Raw genomic sequence first — 22,101 nt, forward strand, 5'->3', positions numbered from 1 at the left:
GAACTTACCTGGAGCTGTTGGGGAGGAAGACCTGTTTTTGTGAAGCGACGAAGCCTTGTTCAGCATGATAAAGTTGTGAAATAGCTGTGGGTCAGGATTATACACTCCTAAAAATCCTCTCCCTAAAGCAATATAAAAAATACCAATTACTTCTGATTTTCAACAAGTTGGACTTTAGTTTTTCTTCTCACCAAACTCCACAAGTTAAGCTTACAAAGCCTCAAACCAAGTTACATGTTTTTCAGTTCATTTATCTTATTCTAGGGCAGTGCTTTAAAACACTTGGGCCTTTTCCAAAGGCTTTAGGGTTTGTTTGGTGTTGCAAGACCTGTTCCTTAAGCAGCAACTGGTTTAACTTGGCTGTGGTCATTGAAACTGTGTCAAGGTACCATAGGGAAACAACTGCGTCCTATTGTTATTGTTAAATTTTCACGTAGAATCATAGAATATGTAGTTGTATAAAAAGTGCTTTTGGCTCACAGATAAATTCTAGAATACCTAAAAAAAGAATGCTTAGCTCCTTCTAATTCTACTTGATAAATTCACATTAAAATCTGAAGCCCAAAAGAAAATCTATACAGGCAAAGGATTGTGAGAAGGGAGCCCTCTGACATGCATCTCTGCTTAGAAAATGAGAGTGGGAGGGAATCTCTGAGTATCTGTCCGTTCCTGGAACACTCAAAATGTATGGAACTCAGATCAGTGTTTTAGGACTGAGTATTGACTCAGCATTACTTCATCCTGCTGGGATGTAAGTATTAAAATTTCTTGTTGTTTCTGTTAAAAGCAAGAAGGAAAGGCCAGTTATTTATAAAAGCCATTTGATACCATTTGAAAGCTATCACTTTTGTTATCCTTTTCCTTACCACTTGCTTTCACGATGTATGCTGGATGGGAGTATTTGCTTTGTTCTGAAGAGCAGACATCTTTTAAAGGGAAATATGATCCTAGTAGTAGAACTGTTCTTAATTCTTCTAAGAGAATGGCAGCCTAATAGGAAAAGAACTCAGAAAATGTGAGTTTTTCACACTGTTGCAATGCAAGGCCAGGTACAAAAAATATGCTATGTGTATAACAGCCTGGGGTTTTTGTCTGTTGCTTTCTGTACTTCTCTAAGGAATTAATAATAATAACAATAAAAAAAGATGATGTTTGATAAAATGGTTACTCAAAGTCTAGAATGTTTAGCAAAAAATAGGTAGATTTTGAAAACAACAGTAGCCTTTACCTTGCTTCCATTTCTGTATGTGATAAAAAGCTGAGGATTTTCCTCTGCACAGCTGATTTGCAGGGTTTCTCTTTGTTGCCTCCTACACTGAGAATCACAGATGTTCTCCAGACGGTCAGTTTGACAGATGCAGAGGCCAAGAACTTTGTCGTAGCCTTGATAATCCCTGGGAATACTACAAACCTGCAGGAGGAAAAAGGAATAAAATAGCAGCTTGAAAGACAAATAATGACCCATCCTCCTTAAGTGAGGATGGAAATCTGGGCTTCCTGTTTGGCTTCTTATTTCAGTTTGAAGAAGTGTTAAAACCTCTTGTGAAAACGCTAATAAAGTTTGGTTCTCGTGTTGCCTGTACCTAACAAAGGAAGAGCTAGGGAGCTTGCTTTTATGGCAGTTTTTGCATGGATCTTGGATTTGACTGATGGAAAAACACTACACCTTTTCTGAGCAATAGCGAGTCCATTCCTTCTTGGTTAGACACCGTCCGTCCTGATTTCGGGAGGCTGAATCTCGACAAATATCATATGCTCTTCTGACACAATGTCTTCTGCCATCCAGTGAGCTCCGATAACCTGGAGGGCAAGTGCAGTGAGCATCACGAGCCTGCAAGAAAAAAACAGGTTTTAGAAGCCTGCAGCCTCATGCAGCTATTGTTATGCACCTTGCTACATTAAGCATCACGCCTTAATTGGCTGAGGTCAGAGGAAACCTTTGGGTCTGTTCAGACCATCCTTACCTTCCTACAAAGAAGGATAGATGTAGCCCTAAAACTCAGCACATGTGTAGATCTGCTATGCTAATTTCTGTCCTGTGAATGTATGTATATAGAAATGAGATGCAGGACTAAATGCTGTTAGTGCAAGAGAGGGGTATCCTGCATTAGAGCAGTGCATCTGAGGTAAAAAGAATAAAGACCAAAGTCTGAAGTAAGAGCAGTCACCATTAGGACTGAACAGCTGCTACATTAGTGTCCATGTACCTGAAACACCTGGCCTTTCCCAAGACAGATGCATGTTTCTTGTCCTTCTATGGGCTGCGTTGCCTCTGAGCCACATGGGAGGCATGCTTTTTGGCCAGGCATGGGATTAAAGAAATCCACTGGGCAAGCCAAGCAGCTGTGAGGTGTCAGTGCTGCTCCTTCAGAACGGAAAGTGCCTCGGGGACATGGAACTGGCGTGGTGCCTCCTTCAGGGCAGAAAAAGCCTGTGAACAACAAAACCAAAAGCATATCATCATTTCTTCTTATATAATGCTGCTTTATTATGTACATTAGATAGAGTTAGTGCCTCCACAGTTTAAATAAAGTGTGTTTTTTATTTATACGATAACATCAAGATCAGCAAATTGAACCATGCCGCATTTAAGAATATTGCCTGGCTTCAGTGCTACTTTTTTAATGCAGTACAAAAAGGAAGCCCTTGGATATGTGAATCTCATAATAATATTGAATGCTCTATGGTAGCGGATTAAGCAATATGAATTGCTGCAAGACAAATTCATTATCTAAGGGCCTCTCTAGCATTCAGCACAATGAATGTCTGGCTACATTTGTTGTTGAGCTATATGTGACAGCAAAGCATTCTAAAGAAGCTAATGATCTCTGGTATATTTTCCCCAAATACCTGCTGGGCAGTTTGTCAGATTCTGTTTCCTTCTGCAGTGAGCTCCACTTTGACAGTCCTTGTGGTTTGGAAGTTGCAGCTCCCCATCGCCACAAGCAAAGCTTAAAAAAATGGTCAGAATGAAGAAGAAAGCCATCCATGTATTGCACCTGGCAGCATGAAGTCCCAAATGTGAATGACAAGGGCATAAGGAGAACCTTCTTTTCAGCCACTGAATATTTAATAGTGTGTGTAAGCTGAAACATACAAAAGTTTGGTGTAAAATATTCATGGCAGCTACCTGATCCTATTGGACTCCCCTACAGGCCATGAAACAGAAGCAGTTCTCAGACCAATGTAAAGATTTCGCATATGGAATACAACTTTTGCAGCACTGATAAGTGCTTATCTATGGTTACTGATCATTTGTTGCTGTACTTTGTAATCTGAACTTTTCAGGATCCCCATAACAGCCTTGATTTTTCCAAGACTATGCATCTTCATTTACTGTAAGGAATTACGAATATGTGTGTGATACACTTATTTTATCTTTGGGCAGGCTGCGTAATTGATGATGAGCATAAAGCAAAACCCCTGCTGAGCACTGTGTCTTTTTCAGTGTTCAATATAGAAAAAAAAAAAAAAAAGTAATTATTTGTGGTTATTTTATCCCATTTTTCAAGACCTGTGGCAGATTTTAGTACGCAGTACAAGGATCTTGTTTTGAACACCTCCTTTTCCTTCCTTCATGGTGATTTTACAAGTTGCAACACCAGCCAGTGGCTCACCCTGTGGAAATCTTTGTAAATGGAGTCTGCCATATCTCAGACTGATGGGCGCTCAGATGCTTCTGAAACCTTTGCCCTTGTGATATAGAAGACATCTGCCCCAGCCTGCATGTGTCATGAAGGAAGCACTGTGTACACAGCAGAGACCTGTTTCCTTGTGAAACATCTAACCAAACACACAAAAGCACTTAAAGATAACACTCCCCATTTCTCTCCTCTGTTTGTTACCTTTAGTGTCACTATTTTAACACACGTTTTTTTAAAGGTATTTCCAATAACTATTTGAATTAATACTTGGATGGACTTCTTAGAGTTGCAATAAAAAAGTGGTTTCCAGATATATTTTGCATGGCAGTCATTAGCAGCAGCCCAGCTCCCTCAGCCTTAGAGGAGAGGTCTCAGCTAACCAAGACCTGAAGCAAGCAGAAGCTGCAGCTCCTTCATGGCCACCATTAGCTCTGGGAGCTTAAGGCAGGGCTGTCCCACACCAGGAGCCAGTTGGGGCCCTAAAGGCCTACAGGCTGCAGCTGGTTTCCTCTGGGCCCACACAGGGCCACTTGTGCTCTTGTGATCAGCCGTACTGCAGCTCTCGGCCCTTCAACTTCCTCAGACTGCGGATCTTCATGGAATTACTAAAGCAGGCCCACGCCGCCCGCCCTCCGCGCTGCGCCGCCTCACTACAGCAGGAGGAACGGATTGGCTGCTGCGCAGGCGCGCTACGCGCAGCCATACCCGCAGGTCCTCCAGGGCAGGCGAGGTGCGGGGCAGAGCGGGGCTAGAGTGTTACACGCGGTGGGGTCGCTTCCGGCTGTGGCTGTGGGGTTTGGGCCTGGCGCCCTCCCGTAGGCCTGGGGCGTCCTGTGATCCGCAGCATGGTGAGCTACAGAATAGCGGCGCTGTGAGTTTAAATTCCACATTAGGGCTTAGGAAATGCCCTTAAAGATCCCCCACAAGACGCTCGGGCGCGGCCCTAGGCACCAGTAATGGCCCTGCTGGGGCAGCGTGGGACCAAAGGAACCTATTCAGACTCCAGCCGTCTGGGTTGCCACGGCTTGTTGTGTTGTCTGATTTTACAGTGAAAGGGCCAGCTGGCATTCACTTGTTTGTACACAGTATAAATATACGCACAGCCTTTTGCACGGAGTACCCAGCAAACATTGTGCTTTACAGGAGGAGGTGCAGTAAAGCATCTACTCAAGTTGCTTTGGTTCTTAAAGTGGGATTCAGCTGAAATCCGAGCTGAAATCACAGTCCAAAGTGGTCTTGCCCCGTGCTGGGGGTGGCTGAGCTCACCTCCTTGTTGCAGTTTGCATTCCCCAGGCCCAGAGCTGTCTCTGAGCATGCCTGGAGCTGCCCCATTGGAGAGATCCTGAGCGTAGGTCCTGCCTGAAGCAGACTGGAATGCAGGAACTGGCTTTACTGCTGCCTATTCTGTCCCCTGCAGGGCTTTGCTTGGTGCTTAGTCACAGAGCACACCCAGTAAGTTCTGGTACTTGCCAAATAAAACAGAGCTATTTTGTTTTTCTTTTTGTTATTCCCCAATATCTCTTACCTCGCAAGCCAATGCCTTGCTGCCAGTCAGTATCTGTGAGCAGAAGGAGAGGAAAAGGGGGAGTGGAGAGGAATAACTGCTTAACCTGATCGCTCTGTTCAGCTGAAGCTGCCAGCATACTCTGAATAAAGCAATTAATAGTTCTGTGGTTAAGCGTTCAACCCCTTCCTTTCAACAGTTCTTCTGTATTTCAGCCAGCTTCTTTGTATCTCTGAATTCCATTGTAAATCTCAAAGTTCTGCTGCTGGAATATTCTCCAGGGAAAGTCAGGTCGGAGAGGTTTCCCAGTCAAGCAGAGCACAGACAGAGCTCAGCTTGCATGGGGCAAGGGAAAGGCACCAGAGTCTCCCCGGGACATCAGGTCTTGTAGGCAAGGAGCATGGGAAGTTAGCCAGCTTTCCTTCATACAGGAAAGATTGTATATATTTGACTGCTCTGTGCTGTACAAACCCGTGTGCAGTGGTGATGGGTCTGGAATAAGGAAATGCCTTGCAAAGCTTTTTACCTGTTAAGTCTTGAGTTAAAGATTGCTGCTGTTGTTAGCAGATACACAACTTCCCTTTTCCACACAGTGTTGCTCTGTATGTCAGGTTGTCATTTGCCTGGCAGAGACTGGAGCTGAACATCCTCATAAAATGTTTCGTGACTGTAATCAAGGGCAAGAATAGCTGGAGCCTGAGTCATCTGCAAAGCCCTGCTTGACATGGTGACAGAGGCAGGTAACTTTTAGTTGTTATTTAACTTTTCAGTCCAGCAAAAGGACACAAAAAAAGAGGGAGAGGCCAAGTGCAACAACCTCCTTGTTTTCCCTTTAATTTTTGGAAAAAAAACAAACACCAACCAAAGATAGAAGAAGGGTGTTGTGTGAATAGTGTCAAAAAGCAGCATATTATTGAAGACAGAAAGTGGAGGTTTCACACCTTCTCAAATATTGACTGAAGAGACCAAAGTTTTCTTAGCTGATATGGGAGTGAAAGCATCGCTGGTGAACAAAACAGGTGTTGGGTTTTTTGTGGGTTTTGTTATTGTTGTTAGTTAGTTTGTTTGAAGACCGTGTAATTGTTTTGGTTAGGAGTGCTATTTTTTCCTTGTAGAACATAACCACTGGTGTTTCCAGTGTGTGGAAGATCCACATTACAACCAGAACATTATACTTTGCTGTTTTTCTTTCTGGTCAGCAGGGTTTGGGGATTGCTTGTTATTTTAATGGCATGCTGTCTGAATTAAGAGGCACTGATACATTTTTAATACACATAGCAATGCAGAGCAGCAACATTTTCATCTTTTTTTTCTCCTTAAAATCAAATGAGGGTTTTCTAAATGAAGGAAATGTGTTCACACAGACATGGGTGGTGTATATTCTACTGCAAATGTTTGACCAACCAACTCCATAGTTGTACCATGTTATTATTTTTCAGTATAAGCATTGTTCTCCAGGTAAAGCTCACTGTAGTCTTTGGTTCTGCCAAAGAAGGCCTCTAGATGCCTTTAGATAACGTTTCGTTTACAGTCGTATGGACTTTCTTAAGAAAAGATTAAGCAAAAGCTGAAATAGTTTTAAAATCTTCCAGTGAAAGGCTGGGCTTTCACAAATGTACCTTGGGACAAAGCCAAGGTTCTCCATGCCATTACCCCCGAGTGACTCTTAGAAAATGGCTGCTTTCAGAACTTCAGCTTTCCTCCAGCAGCTCCATGTAGCCACAGGCTTTGGACGTTAAGGCAAGCAGATATTTGGGGTGCTCCCTTTCAGTATCACAGCTGGCTGAATTAGGAGAGGAGGGTAAAGTTACTATTCTTCCCCATAGGAGGAGAAGATCTTGCTTTGCAGTGCAGCGTGTGTTGTCCCCTCATGTGTATTGTGGTTGTGCTGTTGGCTTTTATGTATGTTTCTAGAGTGTAGCTTATCCTGCGAAAGAGGAAGGAATCTTTTTCTGTACAAAATACAGACATGCAACAGCATAACCTGGAGTTTCTCAGGACTATTTGTCATCATCATAGAAACAACACCCATTAAATTGCAGTGGTGAAAGTGGCCAAACAAATACAAGATTCTTGTGAACAGACTTTCATCTTTCGCTGGCCTTCCTGATTTATTTCTTCCTATTCCTCAACACTTACCACTGTTCTCATTCATTCCTTTTGGGGAATCAAATGGATGTGAGGCTTCTGCCACTTGGGACTCAATTGCTGGGCTGGAAAACAAAACACCTAAAGGCTGTTTACTTTGAGATAATCCTGAATTAATTCAAATAAATGAGTGCAGATTTTTTCAGGTCCTGCGGACAATGCAGACTAGAAGCTGTGCTTTTAGTGGTTTTATAGTTTTTAGTCATGTGTGTGTATGTATATATATCTTTTTTGCAGCAGCAGTGTTAAAACCTTGCAGGGCATAAATTAATGCCTTTGCAACCGAGCTCTGTTTTTGGGTGAGAAGATGAACTACATTGGAGTGTATGGAACATAGTGGGGCTGTGGTTTCATTGGGGATTTAAAAACCAAAGCTCCATTTAATGGGAAGAGAATGTAGCCGAGGCTTTTGTATGAGAGCATTATGCTGCTGGAAATAGCTTACTATGAACACATAAAATAGAAATCCAATATTAAGGTGACCTCCATAACGTACATAAATACCATCAGGATGGACTCAAGCAGTGAATGTGTGTCATGTGAGCAAATAAACTCCTTGGCTGCAAACAACAAGGACTGCTGGGTTCTACAGAAGCTTATCTCATCTTATATCAGAAAAGAGATTGCCTTTGTGTGTGAGTAATGATTCCAGTGAAATTGAAAGGTCGTGTTATCTAGGAGTCGAAACATGCACACCTGGAACGTCACAAAATGAAATCAGAAACTGAAAAACTGTTTAGATTCGTAGCAAAATTATGTTCCTAACATCTCCTGGAGATTTTCTCTTGCTGAATTGAAATGTGGTTTCATGACAGCACTGTACACATAAATAACTCTTTAGTCCTTTGGTGTGGAGGAGTTGTATGAGATGGGGAGAATGAGATCCAGAAAATCCCGGTGAGGATGATGGGAGCTGAAGCTGGAGGGGGCTGTACTTTGCAGACAGTGACATGCCCTGTTAAGCCTCAGTGTTCGTGAGTATGGAATTTGTTTGGCCTTCAGGGCAGGTTGCTGTGTGTTTCCGTGCTGTTGGTGAGCAGCTTATATGAACTGCTTTCTGGAAGTAATGGTTAAGGGTTCAAAAATGGACGTCAGCAGCAAAGGGCTTTAGAAGGCTTTATTTAAAATGAAGCAAAACCCAGAGAATCTTAACATTTAAATCTATCACTGATGTTTTTGTGTCAGCCCATGCTGTATGTTTTCCCTTAGATCCAAAGCGAGTATTTATTCTGGCTTACATAGCAAGCCTCAGGTGATGGTATTATGATTTCTGCATGTACCTGTTACACCACACAGATTTCAATATTTGTCTTTGGAGATTCTGTTACGTTCCAAAACATGAGACTTCTGTAAACTTATTGGGCCAGTGATGATGGATAGAGATGACAAATGGAGATAAGTAAGAGCTGGGACAGACAGGCTTCTCATGGGTGAAGTGGCTTCAAAACAGATGGCAAAAGAAATATATATTGTAGCCTGGAAACCTGGGGAAGGTTTGAAGGGTGTTTGTCTGGGGCTTGTATGGAGCTCACTAAGAACCCCCTTACCCTCATCTTCTTCCTTCAGGAAAAGCTTTTCCTGATAACCTCATTTTAAACTTCTTCCTCCTCGTGGAAGCCATGTGGGTGAAGGGAAAAGACAGGAAGCTGAAAGCACTGTGCCCTGTGGAGCAGGGAGCCTGGAGCCCCAGCCCTGCAGGTGGGACAGGAGGGTTTCTTGCTTCTGGGCTGATGGTGAACCAATGCCCCGACCTTCCTTTTCCCACTTCTTCCCACTGTGACTCCTTATTGGACTTCTTTGGACACCATGTGCTGCAGTTGCTGATTCTCCCTCCTCAGCTGCAGAACAACCCTTGTTTTGGACAGAATCATTTTGTTTCCAAGTTTCTACAGCCACAAACAGAGCAGGAAAAATACAACTCGATGGGTGAGACAGTTCTAAAAGAATCTGAATCAGCCAAGAGCTCAGCCTCTCCCTCCTGCTTGGCTCCGAAACTTGGCTCCTCCAGCTCTGCTTGCAACTCCATCCCAGTTGTAGTCACGTGGAGGGATGTGGAGCTGTGGGAATTGGGATGTGGAGTGGTGAAGAGGAAGTGCTGATGCTTCCTCTCCAATAGCAGATACATGTCCATATTCTCAGAGAGCTGTGGAGGGTTTTCTTCAGTGCCTGCCACCCCTCTCCTCCCAACTCTTTCCTTAGCTGGGATTCCCTTCTGCAAAACTTACTGCTGTTGTCCCATTTGGTTTAACTGGTGGGAGAGGAGAACACAAAAACCTTCATGCCATCACCAGCTACTGACAGCAGCTCCCAGAGGAGCCATCTGCACCCCCCAGAGCTGCAGTCTATAACGGCCTTTCTTGCCAGATGTAGAATTCTGTGCTACTGAAAACCTGGGCCAGGATCCATACTCTGCTCTCCATTTTTGTTCTTTCTCCTATTTCCACATACAGAGAGCTTCCATCTGATTTGCATGCAATTTTGTGTTCATAAAACATCTTCTCTAACCTGCTCATCTCTTGTACATCTGTGATCATGCTGCATTTCTATGCTCAACCTTAAGGCACTGATGTTGTGGGAGAAGGGTCTAACATGCAGCCAGAGCGGTGCTGAGGTAACAGGGAGGATGGAGTTCCTGTTGCCTGGCCTCAGGCTGTTTTAACAAAGACGTTGCTGTAACTTGCAACCTGTTTTTGGGATAACTTGAGCTTGTAAGGCTCTGGCTCTGATACCTTTTTCACCCAGCCCTAAATGGAGAGTCTTAGAGCTGGCAGCCCTGAGAAGTGATGTGAATTGCTATAGGATCCTGCATCTCCATTAATGACTGTGGTTGCTCCATCTCAATTAATGGCTGTGGTTGCTCCATCATTCACTTCTAAGTGTGGGGACCACAGCCTTGCAATTATCACTGGTGGTAAATGTGTACACTTCTGTCCTTAATAGGACCTTCTTCCAGCCAGTCTGCAGCAGATCTCTTGTTTATCCTTTCCTCATCAGGAACATCTCCGAGAGCTGCTGGGAGCACAGGATCTGATCTAGTTACCTATTTCTATATTCCTTTGCTGAATTGTTACTAATTCAGTGGCGAAACTCTTACGCTGCACTTCAAAATAATTATGCATGACGGTGCTCGCGTATCTTCAAAGGAGCTGGGAACCAAAATAACCATGTGAGCCAGTGCATGACACTCATTTTGTAACCCAGGGTGAGAAGCGAGGTGAAGAAGCCAAGCATTTCTCTAAGTATGCCCTGTGCCGCAGTTCAAAGGCAGTGACTGCAGCCTGGGGGAGCACAGGGAGCTGGCTGGGGATTCATTAGCTGGAGGACGCCTGCTGCATGCAGCCTGCCTCCCTATGATGCTGCTCGGTGGCACAGCACGGTGCTGGGTCCCACGCTGCTGCCTGCGGCTGTGGCTCATGGATGAGACCCAGGGCTGGGCAGTTCTGAGCCCAGCCATAACGTCACTGCGGCTCAGGGTGGCTGTTAGCATCCCGTAACCACTGCTAACTGAGCATGTTTGAGCTGCAACTGTCTGATGAGACCTGTGGGCAGGCTTGTGTTGTGCTAATTCAGAGAGTGGTGTCCTTTCCTTTGAGACAGCCCTGAATCACTAACACTTCCCACCCCAGCTATGACATCCATTACACACCCTGGCTTGCAAAGCTTCAGCCCCAGAACTTCCACTTGATAATAATTCTTTCTCCCCTTTCAGCCCAGCTATTGAGAGCAGCTGTCTGTTGTACCATTGCAGCATCAGCCGTGCTGGCAGTAGGGAGAACGCAGTGCTTGCAGAGCCCTTTGGGTGCTGTCAGATGTGTTTGCCCTTCTGCCCACCTTTACACACTCATCAACTTCTTACTTCCTCCTAATTTGGGCTTTCCATGACCACCACATCTGCCGTGAGCGTGTTACAGCAAGAGCGGTTTGTAAAGATCAGAAAGCTACATTCAGCATGAAATCACGTATTTATTGGCAGGAAGGAACAATGAAGCAACGTAAAGCACGCCTACTAATAGTAATGCAATTAAGATAAAACTCATAGAATATATTTCACAGGCTAGTTCAGTTTAGCATGTATTGAATAAATGATAGGTTAAGGCTCCTGTCCTCCTTGATTAAAGCTGAATTCTTATACAGTAGATTTCTACACCTTTTAAAGATATCCCACTAAAAGAATCGTTATTGATAATAATGCTTATTGATGCTCTTCGGTGTTCACTGTACAGCGTCATTCGTCATTTTGTTTGTGATGCAGCATCTCTTAGTTTTCACTTAACATGAGGGGTCTTCAGTTTCAGTGAGTGTGGAGTCTGATCCTTAAATCCCACCGATGGAAGCTGAACCACTTAGAAGATCCTCATTAATTCTCTTCACATGAGAAAAGGCTGTGAGCTCTGATGTGAGTTAAAAGGCCAACATGAAGGAGGAATGAGCAGTAATGGAGGGATAATAGAGGGGATCTTCACCTCAAAGCACAAGAGGAAAATCTTTGTATCTCCATGTGAAACCCAAAAGGGGAAAGGATTAAAACATGCAGAACACCGATGGGAGGAGGTGGATCCTCCAGTGCTTTACAACCCATTATGTGAATAGCAACACAGCATTGTAAGATACACATAAGAATCTTGCTGTAGGTCTCACGCAGACCCAAGAATATGAACACTGATGAATGCAACCCCGATCAGCAGTTCAGAACAGGAGGAACATAAGATGGGACCAAAATCCCACTGGAGTTAAGTTAAACACTGTCACTTGCCAGTAAAACTTGCTTCATGTTGTGCAACGTAGCTCTCGGAGCTTAACACTTAGGGATATCCAAGAAGAAATAAAAGAAACCTTTTGAGGAGAAAATTCAGAGGGATCACTAAAGATCAGTTCCCCAAGCATGCTGAGTACTCAGTGCTGGATCCTGCAACGTTAGACGTGAAAAGTCTCCCGATTGACTTTAATGGGAGGTACATTCGTGAGTTGATTGCTGGATCAATCATTTTGTAGCTAAGAAAACGTAGATTGCTCCATACGTAGCAAACAGGGAAGTTTCATAGAAACCAGCTAATTCACAATCAGAAATCAGAATTATACGATATTACATCTGGGAAGAGAATTTGTTTTGTATTAATTACCTGATTTCTAGGAATCATGTTGAATACTTCAGCATCTGGCAGTTGAAAATACGTTAAGCAAAGCTGCTCGGTATAACAGCTTATTGCTGTGAAGTATTCTTACAGACCCACGTTCTATAAAGGTTGTATTCCTCTGTTAGATCATCACAAATAAACCGATTCAAAATGCTTTACATCCCAGACTTCACCTCAAGTCCATTCCTGGTGGCAAATTCTGATTGCATAGATAATCAGCTCGACTTTTGTTGAAAAAACACGCTCAGTAACAGCGTAGCTGTGTGTTGTGCTTTGGTTTTTGGTCTTTTTTTTTGGAGGGGAGGATTTTGTTACTCCAGTGCCATTGAGTTCACATTGCATTGGCACTATCAGGACTGGGCTCTCAAGGGCTAAAAGCTAAGGTTTTCCTCTTAACCAATGGCAGCTGTATAAAAAAAAAGCCAGACATTGGGGAATTAGAACACCTGTGGTTCCAATGGACCTCCAAAAAGCAGTGCTAGTGCTCAGCTTTGGGAGAAAACTAAGACCAATTCATTGGCTGGAGCATCTAACACTGAGCGCCCAATTCTGTTGTAAGCTGGCTTGAAGATTTGCCCTGGACAGGTTACTTTTTAATGCTGGGTACTGAGGAGATATTTTCAACAGTCAGTTCAAGCTGTAATACTTTTGAAGACTTTTACTGTCTGTTCTTGGCCTATTCTTCGGCAACAGCTGCAGCACGTGGACCACGAGATGCAGATAATGAGCCTTATCAGCATTTCCCTGGAAGGTAATAAATGAACACATATTCATTTCAGTTTACATGTGATCTTTTCTTTCTCATGCCAAATACTCACTGCCCTATTTTCCACTTGGTTTTACAAGCTAAAGAGATTCTGTGGACTTAATCCAAAGTCTGGTGTAAATCACAGGGCATCTTTTCCACCAGCTCCCATGAAGCTCATGAATTATGGTTATATAGCAGTGCAGGGAATGAACCACAGCTTGACACTACATTACAGCTCTCGTAATACTGAGATTTTGACTAGGATAAATGATTTTCTCACAGGAAATACCTTTAAGAATGATGTCAACGAAGTCCAAAGGTGAAACGGACAGAAGTTCAGAGAAGTTATCTGGTGGTGAGGGACGTGGCACTCCTGGAGCTTCCAGCAAACCATTACTCTGTGTGGGTGAGGAAAGCAGAACAGTAAATTTCCAGCAGACGTCTCTGCGTTAAGACCATGCTCTGGTTTTGACATCCCAAACCTAGATTCCACTCCTTGCCATAAGAAAGGAAGAGGTGCCATAAGAAAGGAAGAGGTGCCATAAGAAAGGAAGAGGTGCCATAAGAAAGGAAGGAGTTATCGGTTTAGTCAGAGAAGAGCTGAGATGAAATTATTTTCATTGCTTCTGCTGCAAATTATATCTCACAGAGCATGGACTGGATGATCTTAGAGGTCTTTTCCAACCTTGATGATTCTATGATTCCCTAAAGGGCCTGAAATGTGGCTTTAAGTCTGTATTCCTAGTTCAAATCTTACGCTACTAGTTTCTGTATAAATGAATAAGTGAGAAATCATATCTGATAGTCAAAAGACACTGAAAAGAGTAAAAGGGCTGTTGTTAGTGAATATTTGTTTAATCTTGGACAAGAATACTGAAATCTGTGCTGGGTATTGCATTATTTCAGCTGAACGGGATTTTGAAACACAGCCCTCTGTTAAGCACACAAGCTTTCACTTCTCAGTGCTGGTGCCTTGAGTCCTGTACCAAACACAGCAGGAGCCTCGCACACCCACAGGATCATCTGGATATTTTGGGACCTGCCATGTGCTTTTGGGTGGTGTTGGTGCAGAATGGGTGTGCTTAGGGTTGGAGGAAAGGATATGATTCAGCTCTTTAAGATCTTGATGAAGGGAAGGAGACATTGGCAACGTTTGGAGTAATAGATCCTATGGAGCCTTTCTTCTGAAGAGGGGATTCTCTGCCCTGTGCCAGCTGGGGCAGGACTGGGAGCATCTGTGCTCACCACAGGACTTGTGTTAATCTGGGTTCTTGGGTATGAGGTCAGAGCCCATGTAACAGGTGCTGTATCGTTACCTCTTGAAGAATGTCCGGTCCCTTGGGTTTATGACTCTGGAACAAACACATCAGCTCGGTGTTCTCCTCAATTTTTAAATAGGGAGCAGTAGTCTGACACGAATGTAGGACCTGCAAATTGCAGTGAGACCTGTGACTGCAATCAAACAAGAAAGCATAAGGTCACAGCAAACAGCCTGCTGCTGATTCTCACCTGCAGCTCCAGTTTTCCTCCCATGTGCAATAAGCAGTTAATTCCCTCGAGAATTTGGTCCTTACGTAGCTTGAGAAACCTCCCCATGTCACTGTCGCTGTCTGCTTTTTGAGATTCCATGGCTAAGATGGTGTGGGCGAGAGCAGCACAGTGCAGCGGTGTTAAACCTGAACAGAAGCCACGGAGCAGTCAGACACATCCATCTGCACTACAGGAACCACCCCACCCTGCCGGCCCCCACGAGGGCGGACTGTTCAAATGCCAAACTGATCATCCTTCAGCCCAGGGAAATGTGCTGTTTGAAGCTTCTGACACAAAGCATCCAAATGGTGAAGCATTCCCTCTTACCGCAGTGGTCTGTCAGGTTCACTGCTACACACACCCCGCTGTCCTTGCAGTTTTTCAGAACCTGAAAACAAGAGGATTTTTGAGATGATAAATCCTGATTTGGGCCCAGATACCCTTACTTTTTCCCACGTTAACCACATCAGACCAAAGGTAACTTCCAGGTATCATAAAACCCCCATCTATTTTAAACAAAAGAGCACACATCTGACTTCTGCTCTCTCTTTGCTCATCCCACTGCACTGCAGCAATGATCAGCGCACCTCTAAAACCCGCAGGTATCCATTCTCTGCACACAGGTGGAGTGGGGTTTTCCCCAGCCCGTCCTGCTCGTTGACGTTTGCTCCCAGGGATATAAGGTCACTGACCATCAGGTGCTGGTTCTTTTCTGCAGCAAGATGTAGTGCTGTCTGAGGAGAGAAGAACGAGAGAAACTCGTTGTTGCTTTAAAGCCATTCTTCTGTTTCACAGAGCTTGTTAGAGAAGGAGATGGGGAGTGGGGATGTTGGGTTCTCTGCCCAGCTGTGCTTCGACTCGCTCTGCCTCCCTCTTTCTGTTTTCCTCATTACTCAAGGAGAGCAGCCACTCCTTGCCTAAAAGGATGCTTGGTGTTTGTCAGGGTTTGGAAGGCATCTGCACACCATAGGAAATGACTCCTGGCAAATTAGCATCCTACCCGTTTCTCTGCATCCTTCTCGTCAATTTTATTTAGGGATGCAAATCTCCGTGCAAGTGCGTAAGTCAGAGCTCTTCTTCCCTGAGCAACAGCCTTGTGCAGCAGCCTGGAACAGAACATGTTTTAAACAAGCAGAAGATAAAGGAATGGTTAAATTACTCAAAAGCAACAGAGATTTCAAAGCATGAAACGTTAAGGGGTCACAAACACCAAAAGCTTGAGATATTTAAGCATCTCATTGATTTAGTCTCTGCATTAATAAAGGAGTTGCTGATTTTCCAGCTTTGTTTGAATTTATTGTCTGCCAGGACTTCTTGGTCCTCCCTTCTCACTATTACCCTATTCCTCTCCTATCCAGGAGCTGCTACACCCTTCCTTCTAGCCACCAACCAAACCTGATTTCCTCCTTTTTTTCCCCCCCTTTAGCACACAGAAAAAGCAGAGTAAAACCCAGAGGAGGGTTTTACCTTTTTCCTGCACTTCAAAGAAGTATTTCCAAACCACAATTCAGTCCTATGTAGGACCGAATACCGGAGTATGAGCTCCAGTTCTTCCATGTACCCAGACTCAGTGAACTGCTCAAAATAGTACATTTCTCCTGAATCCCGTACTGGAATTCACGTTGATTTGGTGAGCCTTTCTTTCTGCCTGCAGGAAATGCTGATGCAGGCATTGGTGGTATTTTTCCTTTCATTTTTTTCTATCTCTTATCCCAGAGCATGATAACTACGCCTCAGGGTTGGTGTATTTGGTGTGTGGTCTTCGTCTGTTCTTTTGACCTTGTCATCTGGTGCTTATGTGCTTTATAAATGTGTGTTTGCTGCAATTGTTAGTTCATCACATTTACTTAAATACAGTCAAATTGTCTTAATTTCTTAATTGTAATTAGTTTTATTCTCATGTGAGAATTTGATCCTGATGCCTTCAAACTAGCTGAACTGCATGGAACCCCAAAGTAATCTTCCTTATGGGGCAGCGTGGATAAGATCTCTTTGGTAAATCTTTCCCTGTAGCAACGACTCCCTTTGCTTGATTTCATTTTCTTATGAGCTTACTTTTACAATTCAGTCTTGAATATTCTTCCCTCTGAATGTGTCCTATGGCAATTGTAGTCTAGCAATACGTCCACAACCCCATTCTATTTTACTAATGGAATGTTCAGAACCCCTAGTCTAAAACTGGGGGAACTGGAGCACATCTGGACTTGCCATGGAGCTAGCAGACCTTTGCTACAGGCACGGCCTAAGCTAGCAGTTGAAGTTACAGCCCCAGGAAATAGAATCCAATGTATTTCTATAGGAAAAAAAGCTGGAGACCTGTTGCCATTTTCATCAGGTGCAAGCAGTTTGTCTGCTGGAATACTCCTCAGCAAGCTTTCCTCCCTGTGTAGCTGGAACTGGAAGAAAGAGATGGCGGAGAGATCCTGCTGCGTGAAAGCAATCGAGGTCAGCCTCGAGCATCCCCTGGAACCCAAAGAGTCGCTGTCAGCCTCCACAAATGGCTCTGGATGGGCTCCTGGTGGGCCGAAGCAAGGAGATGCGCTCTGTGCAGAGGGTGCCCAGCAGTCCTTCTGGGCACTGCTGCCCATGCCCTGCATCCACCAGCTGCTCTCTTTCTCCCTTGCCCTTGAGAATGTTCCTGGTGAATCGGGCTCGTGTGTGTCTTTCTGACCACCACAAAAGGAGCTCTCTACCTCCTCTTGCAATGCCGAGCTGCAGTCTGTAAAGCAATAATGAGAACGCGGCTTGTTGAAGCTTTGGCACCTTTCCTGCATGCTGCCAGCTGCCTGCTTGCTTCCTCCAGCTCCCCACCAAGGGGCCTGCAGCTCTGCAGGGTAGCCCTGCCAAAAGCCATCAGGCACAGCATGCAGAGATTCCTTCTTCAGCTGGCTTTTGTTCAGGTCTTCCTGCAGCACCTCCACCAGGATATCCAGGTCCTCTAAGCCTTTTAACGTTTGCCCGATGCTCTGCTTGCTCTGAAACAGCAACAAAAGTGGGGAGGGTGGAAGATGGGGGAGGGAAATCAGACATGAAGTGTCCTGTTCTTGCTGGGTGATATATGTGAAATGCGCCTGGGGAGGCTGGCAGCACGGCGCTGAAGGTGTTATGCATACCTGTCTAAGCTGCTTCTCTGTATAAGGGTGAACTCTTCTCTTTTCTGTTGGAAAGAAAGGAAGAAAAAAAAACATCTTTAGTCTGGGGCAGGAGGGACCAACACAGAAGTATTATATCCCAGATAACACATCCACGGTGAAGGTGAATGGCTGCCCTGCTCCTGCCATTGGAGGGGCCCTAGGGATGGCGTGGGGCCCTTTGGTACTCAACATTGATGCCCCTATGAAGAGGGGTGGTGTCATTGAGAGGAGCTTCCCGACCTGTTTTTCCTGAGGATCCTTTGCTTGCCGTCTTCACTAATGAGGCTTCCTGAGGAGACAAAAATAATAATAACAAAACTACATTTAGGATGCTTGCATGTGAGAAAGTGAAATAATGGCAAACTGTGTGGCCTAAGCTAAGAGAACTGTATTTTGCACTGTGAATGAATTTCCACAAGTGGACAATTTGCAGCAGCTACACAAGGACAGGGGCACAGCCTTTTTAGAAGCCTGGGTTGCAAGAGCCAGCGGGCTGTTTCTTCAGGCTATCTTTGGACCGATTGCAGGGCATTATTCAGATCATGGGTGGCTTCTTGTTGCCCCAGCTCCGAGGGCTGCCCTCCCACAGCCCTTACCTGGCTGGCACCTGGCTGCAGCCCCCTGGAAAGCCGGACCTTCCTCAGCAGCTCCCGCACCGGCATCTTCACCCTCACACCCATGTAACGCCTCCGAGGAGGGGGATCCGAGCTCAGTGCGGAGTCTGGAAAAGTCACCACAAGATGCTTAAAGGAACAGAATTCTCTGAGCTGTTAGAGGGCAGTGGGAGGATGAGGTCATCCTGCCAGCTGTGATTCTGCTGTTCATCATCACTTGTGGGAAATTTCCACACCACCCCACGTCTTCCTTAGCTCTGGCCTTTTATTAAGATGCTTCCTGCTCACCAATTACTGTAACGCATCGCTTCTTGAGCTACAGCAGCCTGCTGCAGTAAATAGCGTGGAGCAGTTTCCTGTCCCACAGTATTGACATTGGTAAAAAACAACAACAAACAAAACCACAAGGAACAGAATTATTTTAGAATTGAGATATTGATTCCATGTACAAAGTCTTTCTGCAGTGGCTGTTGGTGTATTGAGAGGTCAGTGCAGTGTGATGCAAAGGGAAGCAAGGGTTTTCTTTACTGAAATAGTTATTTGAGAACACATATAATTGTCCAAACAAGTTTGCCATCGTCAAAACAAGCTGCTCTGTAATTGTTTGCTAGGTCTTCTTGCATCTTAGAATTGAATCCCCAAACTTGAAAGACTTGCCCAGATTAGGAGCTTAAATGCACTGCTTTTGAAACACCTTTTATATAACACACATCCCTCAGCCCTCTCCCCTTGGAGATGATCAACTTTCCCATAACACGCAGTCAGTAACAGCCATCATCATCATGAAATGACAGTTCGATTGCATCCGCTCAGCAGCATCCCACTAGTTAACACATGACATGAGCAGACTGAAGGACACATGCGGGGGTCAGCATGAGGCTGCAGCAGAGCCCAGCAGCCATGCATGGTGCACCTCCCTGGAGCAGTAGTGCTGGTAGGAGTGCAGCTGCGTGAGATGTGGTTTCTAGCTGTGTGATGCTGTTCCTATGCCCTGCTCCAGGCAATGAGAGCTGACACCCCTCTGTCCCAAGGAGTGAGTGGTGTGTGCTGAGGATGTGCTGAATGCTTGGTGCTGAGCTGGGCTGTCTGTGTGTGCCCAGCCTGTCACTGGACTTCTGAAGGGTAGGTTATTTCTCAGACTGCTCTAGAAATGGGACTGATTCCTCCATTAGGCTGATGTTTTGAAGGAGAATGTTTTAGTCTTCATAGAGTGTTTCCTTCTTGTACTTGAAGGGAGCTTCCAAGAAGGAAAAGGACCAACTGTTTACAGTCTGATAGTGACAGGACAAAGAGGAATGGCTTTAAGCTACAAGAGGGGAGATGTGGGTTAGATGTGAGGAAGCAATCCTTTCCCCATAGGGCGGTGAGGCGCTGGCACTGCTGCCCAGAGAGCTGTGGGTGCCCCATCCTTGCAGGCACTCAAGGCCAGGTGGGATGGGGCCCTGGGCAGCCTGAGCTGGTGGGGGCAGCCCTGCCCATGACCGGGGGTGGCACTGGGTGGGCTTTGAGATCCCCTCCAACCTGAGCTGTTCTATGGTTCTATGATTCTGTTTCAAAGGAATCTGTGTAAAGGCACAATTGCAGGCATGTTATTATCTTTCAAGCTGTTCCTTGGTAAAAATGATAGATAGTGGGTTACATTACATGCATGGCTGTATCATTGAAAGTGAAGAGCTCAGCAACAATTGACCAAACACACTTTCACATGATTTTGTAAGATTACCAACTCAAAGGTTGTATCTATATTACATTACTGTTGAAATTCACAACCAAACTTGCAATAAACATTGCGAATGAGCAGCAGAACGTTGGAGATTGGCAGAAATAATGGAGTACTGAGCTGCCCTTCAGGAAGCAGAGCAATTTCTGACTTCAGCATGGCAGAGCACAGCCAAATAACAACAAGGTGTGAGTAGGAGCACACCATGCGCCTTTGTTTGACGTTGCTGCCACAGAAGCTCGGTGCTGCTGGCACAAACGGAGCTACAAGTCGGTGTATGCACCTCTTCCCTTTGCAAAAACAGCATAAAACAGAAAATGGCAATAAAGGTTTGATCTTACCGGTGGGAGCAGACATCGCTGGAGGTTTACGTGGAGGAGCTGGGTAGATCTCAGGGCTTGCAACATTAAGTTCAGTTAATCCAGAGTCTGGCAGCGATGGGCTCTGTTGAAAATGCCTTTTAGGACTGGCAGTTTCCCCAGGCTGTGGAGATCCCTGGCCTGGACTGTAGCCACAGCTTTCATTTTCAGTGATGTTCTGGTTGATCAGTAGCTCAGAGCTCGTGCAGGCTGTTTGCAGCATTACCTCTGCGTGCATAGAAGAGAGATAAGAAAGGAAGGATGGGAATAAAACCTTCCTGAGCTGCAAAAGAAACAAGTATCCAGTTTCACATGGAGAACATGACAGTTGTATTTAATTCCCCATCATGGGTAGGCCCAGCTCCCTCTCCTGTTGCACACTGCAGTGGCTGCAGAATGAAGGCAGTCCCTGCAAACTGCCTGTGAGTTTCTTGGCTGCAGCGCTGCCTCCGTCTTTATAGTCAGGCGCGGCCCGAAGGACGTCAGCACGGAGATCCCACCCTCTTTCCCAACGATCAGCAGCAGCAGCTGATGAAGAAATGGCTTTTCCCATGAAAAGACTGAGCACAAGTAGAAAAGAGCTTTTCCTTAGGCAGAAACCGTGCAAATCTATTTGATTTACTGCAAATAGCAGGGGTAGGGAAACAGACCTCTGAATGGACTGATAGATTGGACTGCAAATGAGTGCTGGATCCAGAAGCAAATGTTCTGTTGGTTTCTTTGTCAGAAACAAAAAAATCAAACAGTTTTTCTATATCTGCAGAAGGGGAACTGACAGCCTGCAAGGAGCCAAAATCATCTTCCCTTGAGTACAAAAATCCAGCTAAGGAAATGCCCCCCCCCCAACACACACACCCCCTCTGTGTAGCTTCGAGTCTATGAAAAGAGAGAAGCTCTACATCAAAGAATCTCAGAACATGCCCCATTAAGGATTTTGGTGTTTCTGTCCGTGAGGATTTGCCTGTTTCATTTTTGGCAAGGAGGGATGCTGAAGTAAGTGATGGGCACAACTACTGACATGTTAAGAATCTATTTGGACGGATCCTCTTCTTGCAGAAGTCCATTTCCTTGTCACAAGGAGACCTCAGGGCCAGGTTTAAACTCTGCTCCCGTGTCCCTGGGAAATACCTTGCAGTTCTCACACCTACTAGAGGGCAATGACGCTTCAGCTGAAACAGGTACTTCCCTCAAGTAGTTTGTTTGGAAGGGTGCAGACCTCATCCATGGCAGCAGCTCCCTTAGCCGTGTCTTGGAGAGCACTCCAGCTTTACTCCTAAGCAGAATCACCCTGTATGTGCCTGACCAGGAAGCAGACAGACATTCTGCATCAAGTGATGAGAACTGCATTGCAAACAGCTTTTGTTTAAATTGGGTACTGGCTTCTCCCTACAGACTTGCACAACTCTCGTGTCCCATTTCCTCTGTGCTGCTGCAACTCCAGACATAGGAATATTGGCAGAATTATTCAGGCAATGCTCAGAACTAGGTCTGGTGTTCATAAAATGAGCATTGAGTCAGGTACCAATATGGTGGCATTACTGCATCATAAAACATGATTGCACAGG

The 22,101-nt window shown here is 45.0% G+C and overlaps 1 protein-coding gene across 2 annotated transcripts; it reads right to left on the reverse strand.

Moving 5' to 3' along the window:
• Positions 1-11,241: 11,241 nt before the first annotated feature.
• Positions 11,242-20,985, reverse strand: LOC140261479 (uncharacterized). 2 transcript variants are annotated; one of them, XM_072354952.1, is made up of 12 exons: positions 20,519-20,985; positions 18,440-18,564; positions 18,084-18,132; positions 17,823-17,866; positions 17,026-17,684; positions 15,710-15,815; positions 15,297-15,443; positions 15,037-15,097; positions 14,689-14,855; positions 14,496-14,606; positions 13,469-13,577; positions 11,242-13,175 (listed from the first exon to the last, which is right to left on the reverse strand). In XM_072354952.1, exons 1-12 carry the CDS (start codon positions 20,772-20,774, stop codon positions 13,165-13,167), a joined length of 1,845 nt encoding a protein of 614 aa, XP_072211053.1. In that variant the 5' UTR covers positions 20,775-20,985; the 3' UTR covers positions 11,242-13,164. The 2 variants fall into 2 exon arrangements, with proteins under 2 accessions (XP_072211053.1, XP_072211052.1); XM_072354951.1 differs by having other exon boundaries at positions 13,042-13,175; positions 14,496-14,588; positions 20,519-20,892.
• Positions 20,986-22,101: the final 1,116 nt, after the last annotated feature.

The sequence above is a fragment of the Excalfactoria chinensis genome, chromosome 21 (assembly GCF_039878825.1).
Source record: "Excalfactoria chinensis isolate bCotChi1 chromosome 21, bCotChi1.hap2, whole genome shotgun sequence".
NCBI classification, from domain to species: domain Eukaryota; kingdom Metazoa; phylum Chordata; class Aves; order Galliformes; family Phasianidae; genus Excalfactoria; species Excalfactoria chinensis.

Coding starts and splice junctions, on each gene's coding strand:
- LOC140261479 (XM_072354952.1), bottom strand. CDS start 20,774: ATGCACGCAGAGGTAATGCTGCAAACAGCCTGCACGAGCTCTGAGCTA. Junction 18,565..20,518: donor AGCGATGTCTGCTCCCACCG/GTAAGATCAAAC, acceptor TGACTTTTCCAG/ACTCCGCACTGAGCTCGGAT. Junction 13,578..14,495: donor GACCGGACATTCTTCAAGAG/GTAACGATACAG, acceptor TCACCCACACAG/AGTAATGGTTTGCTGGAAGC.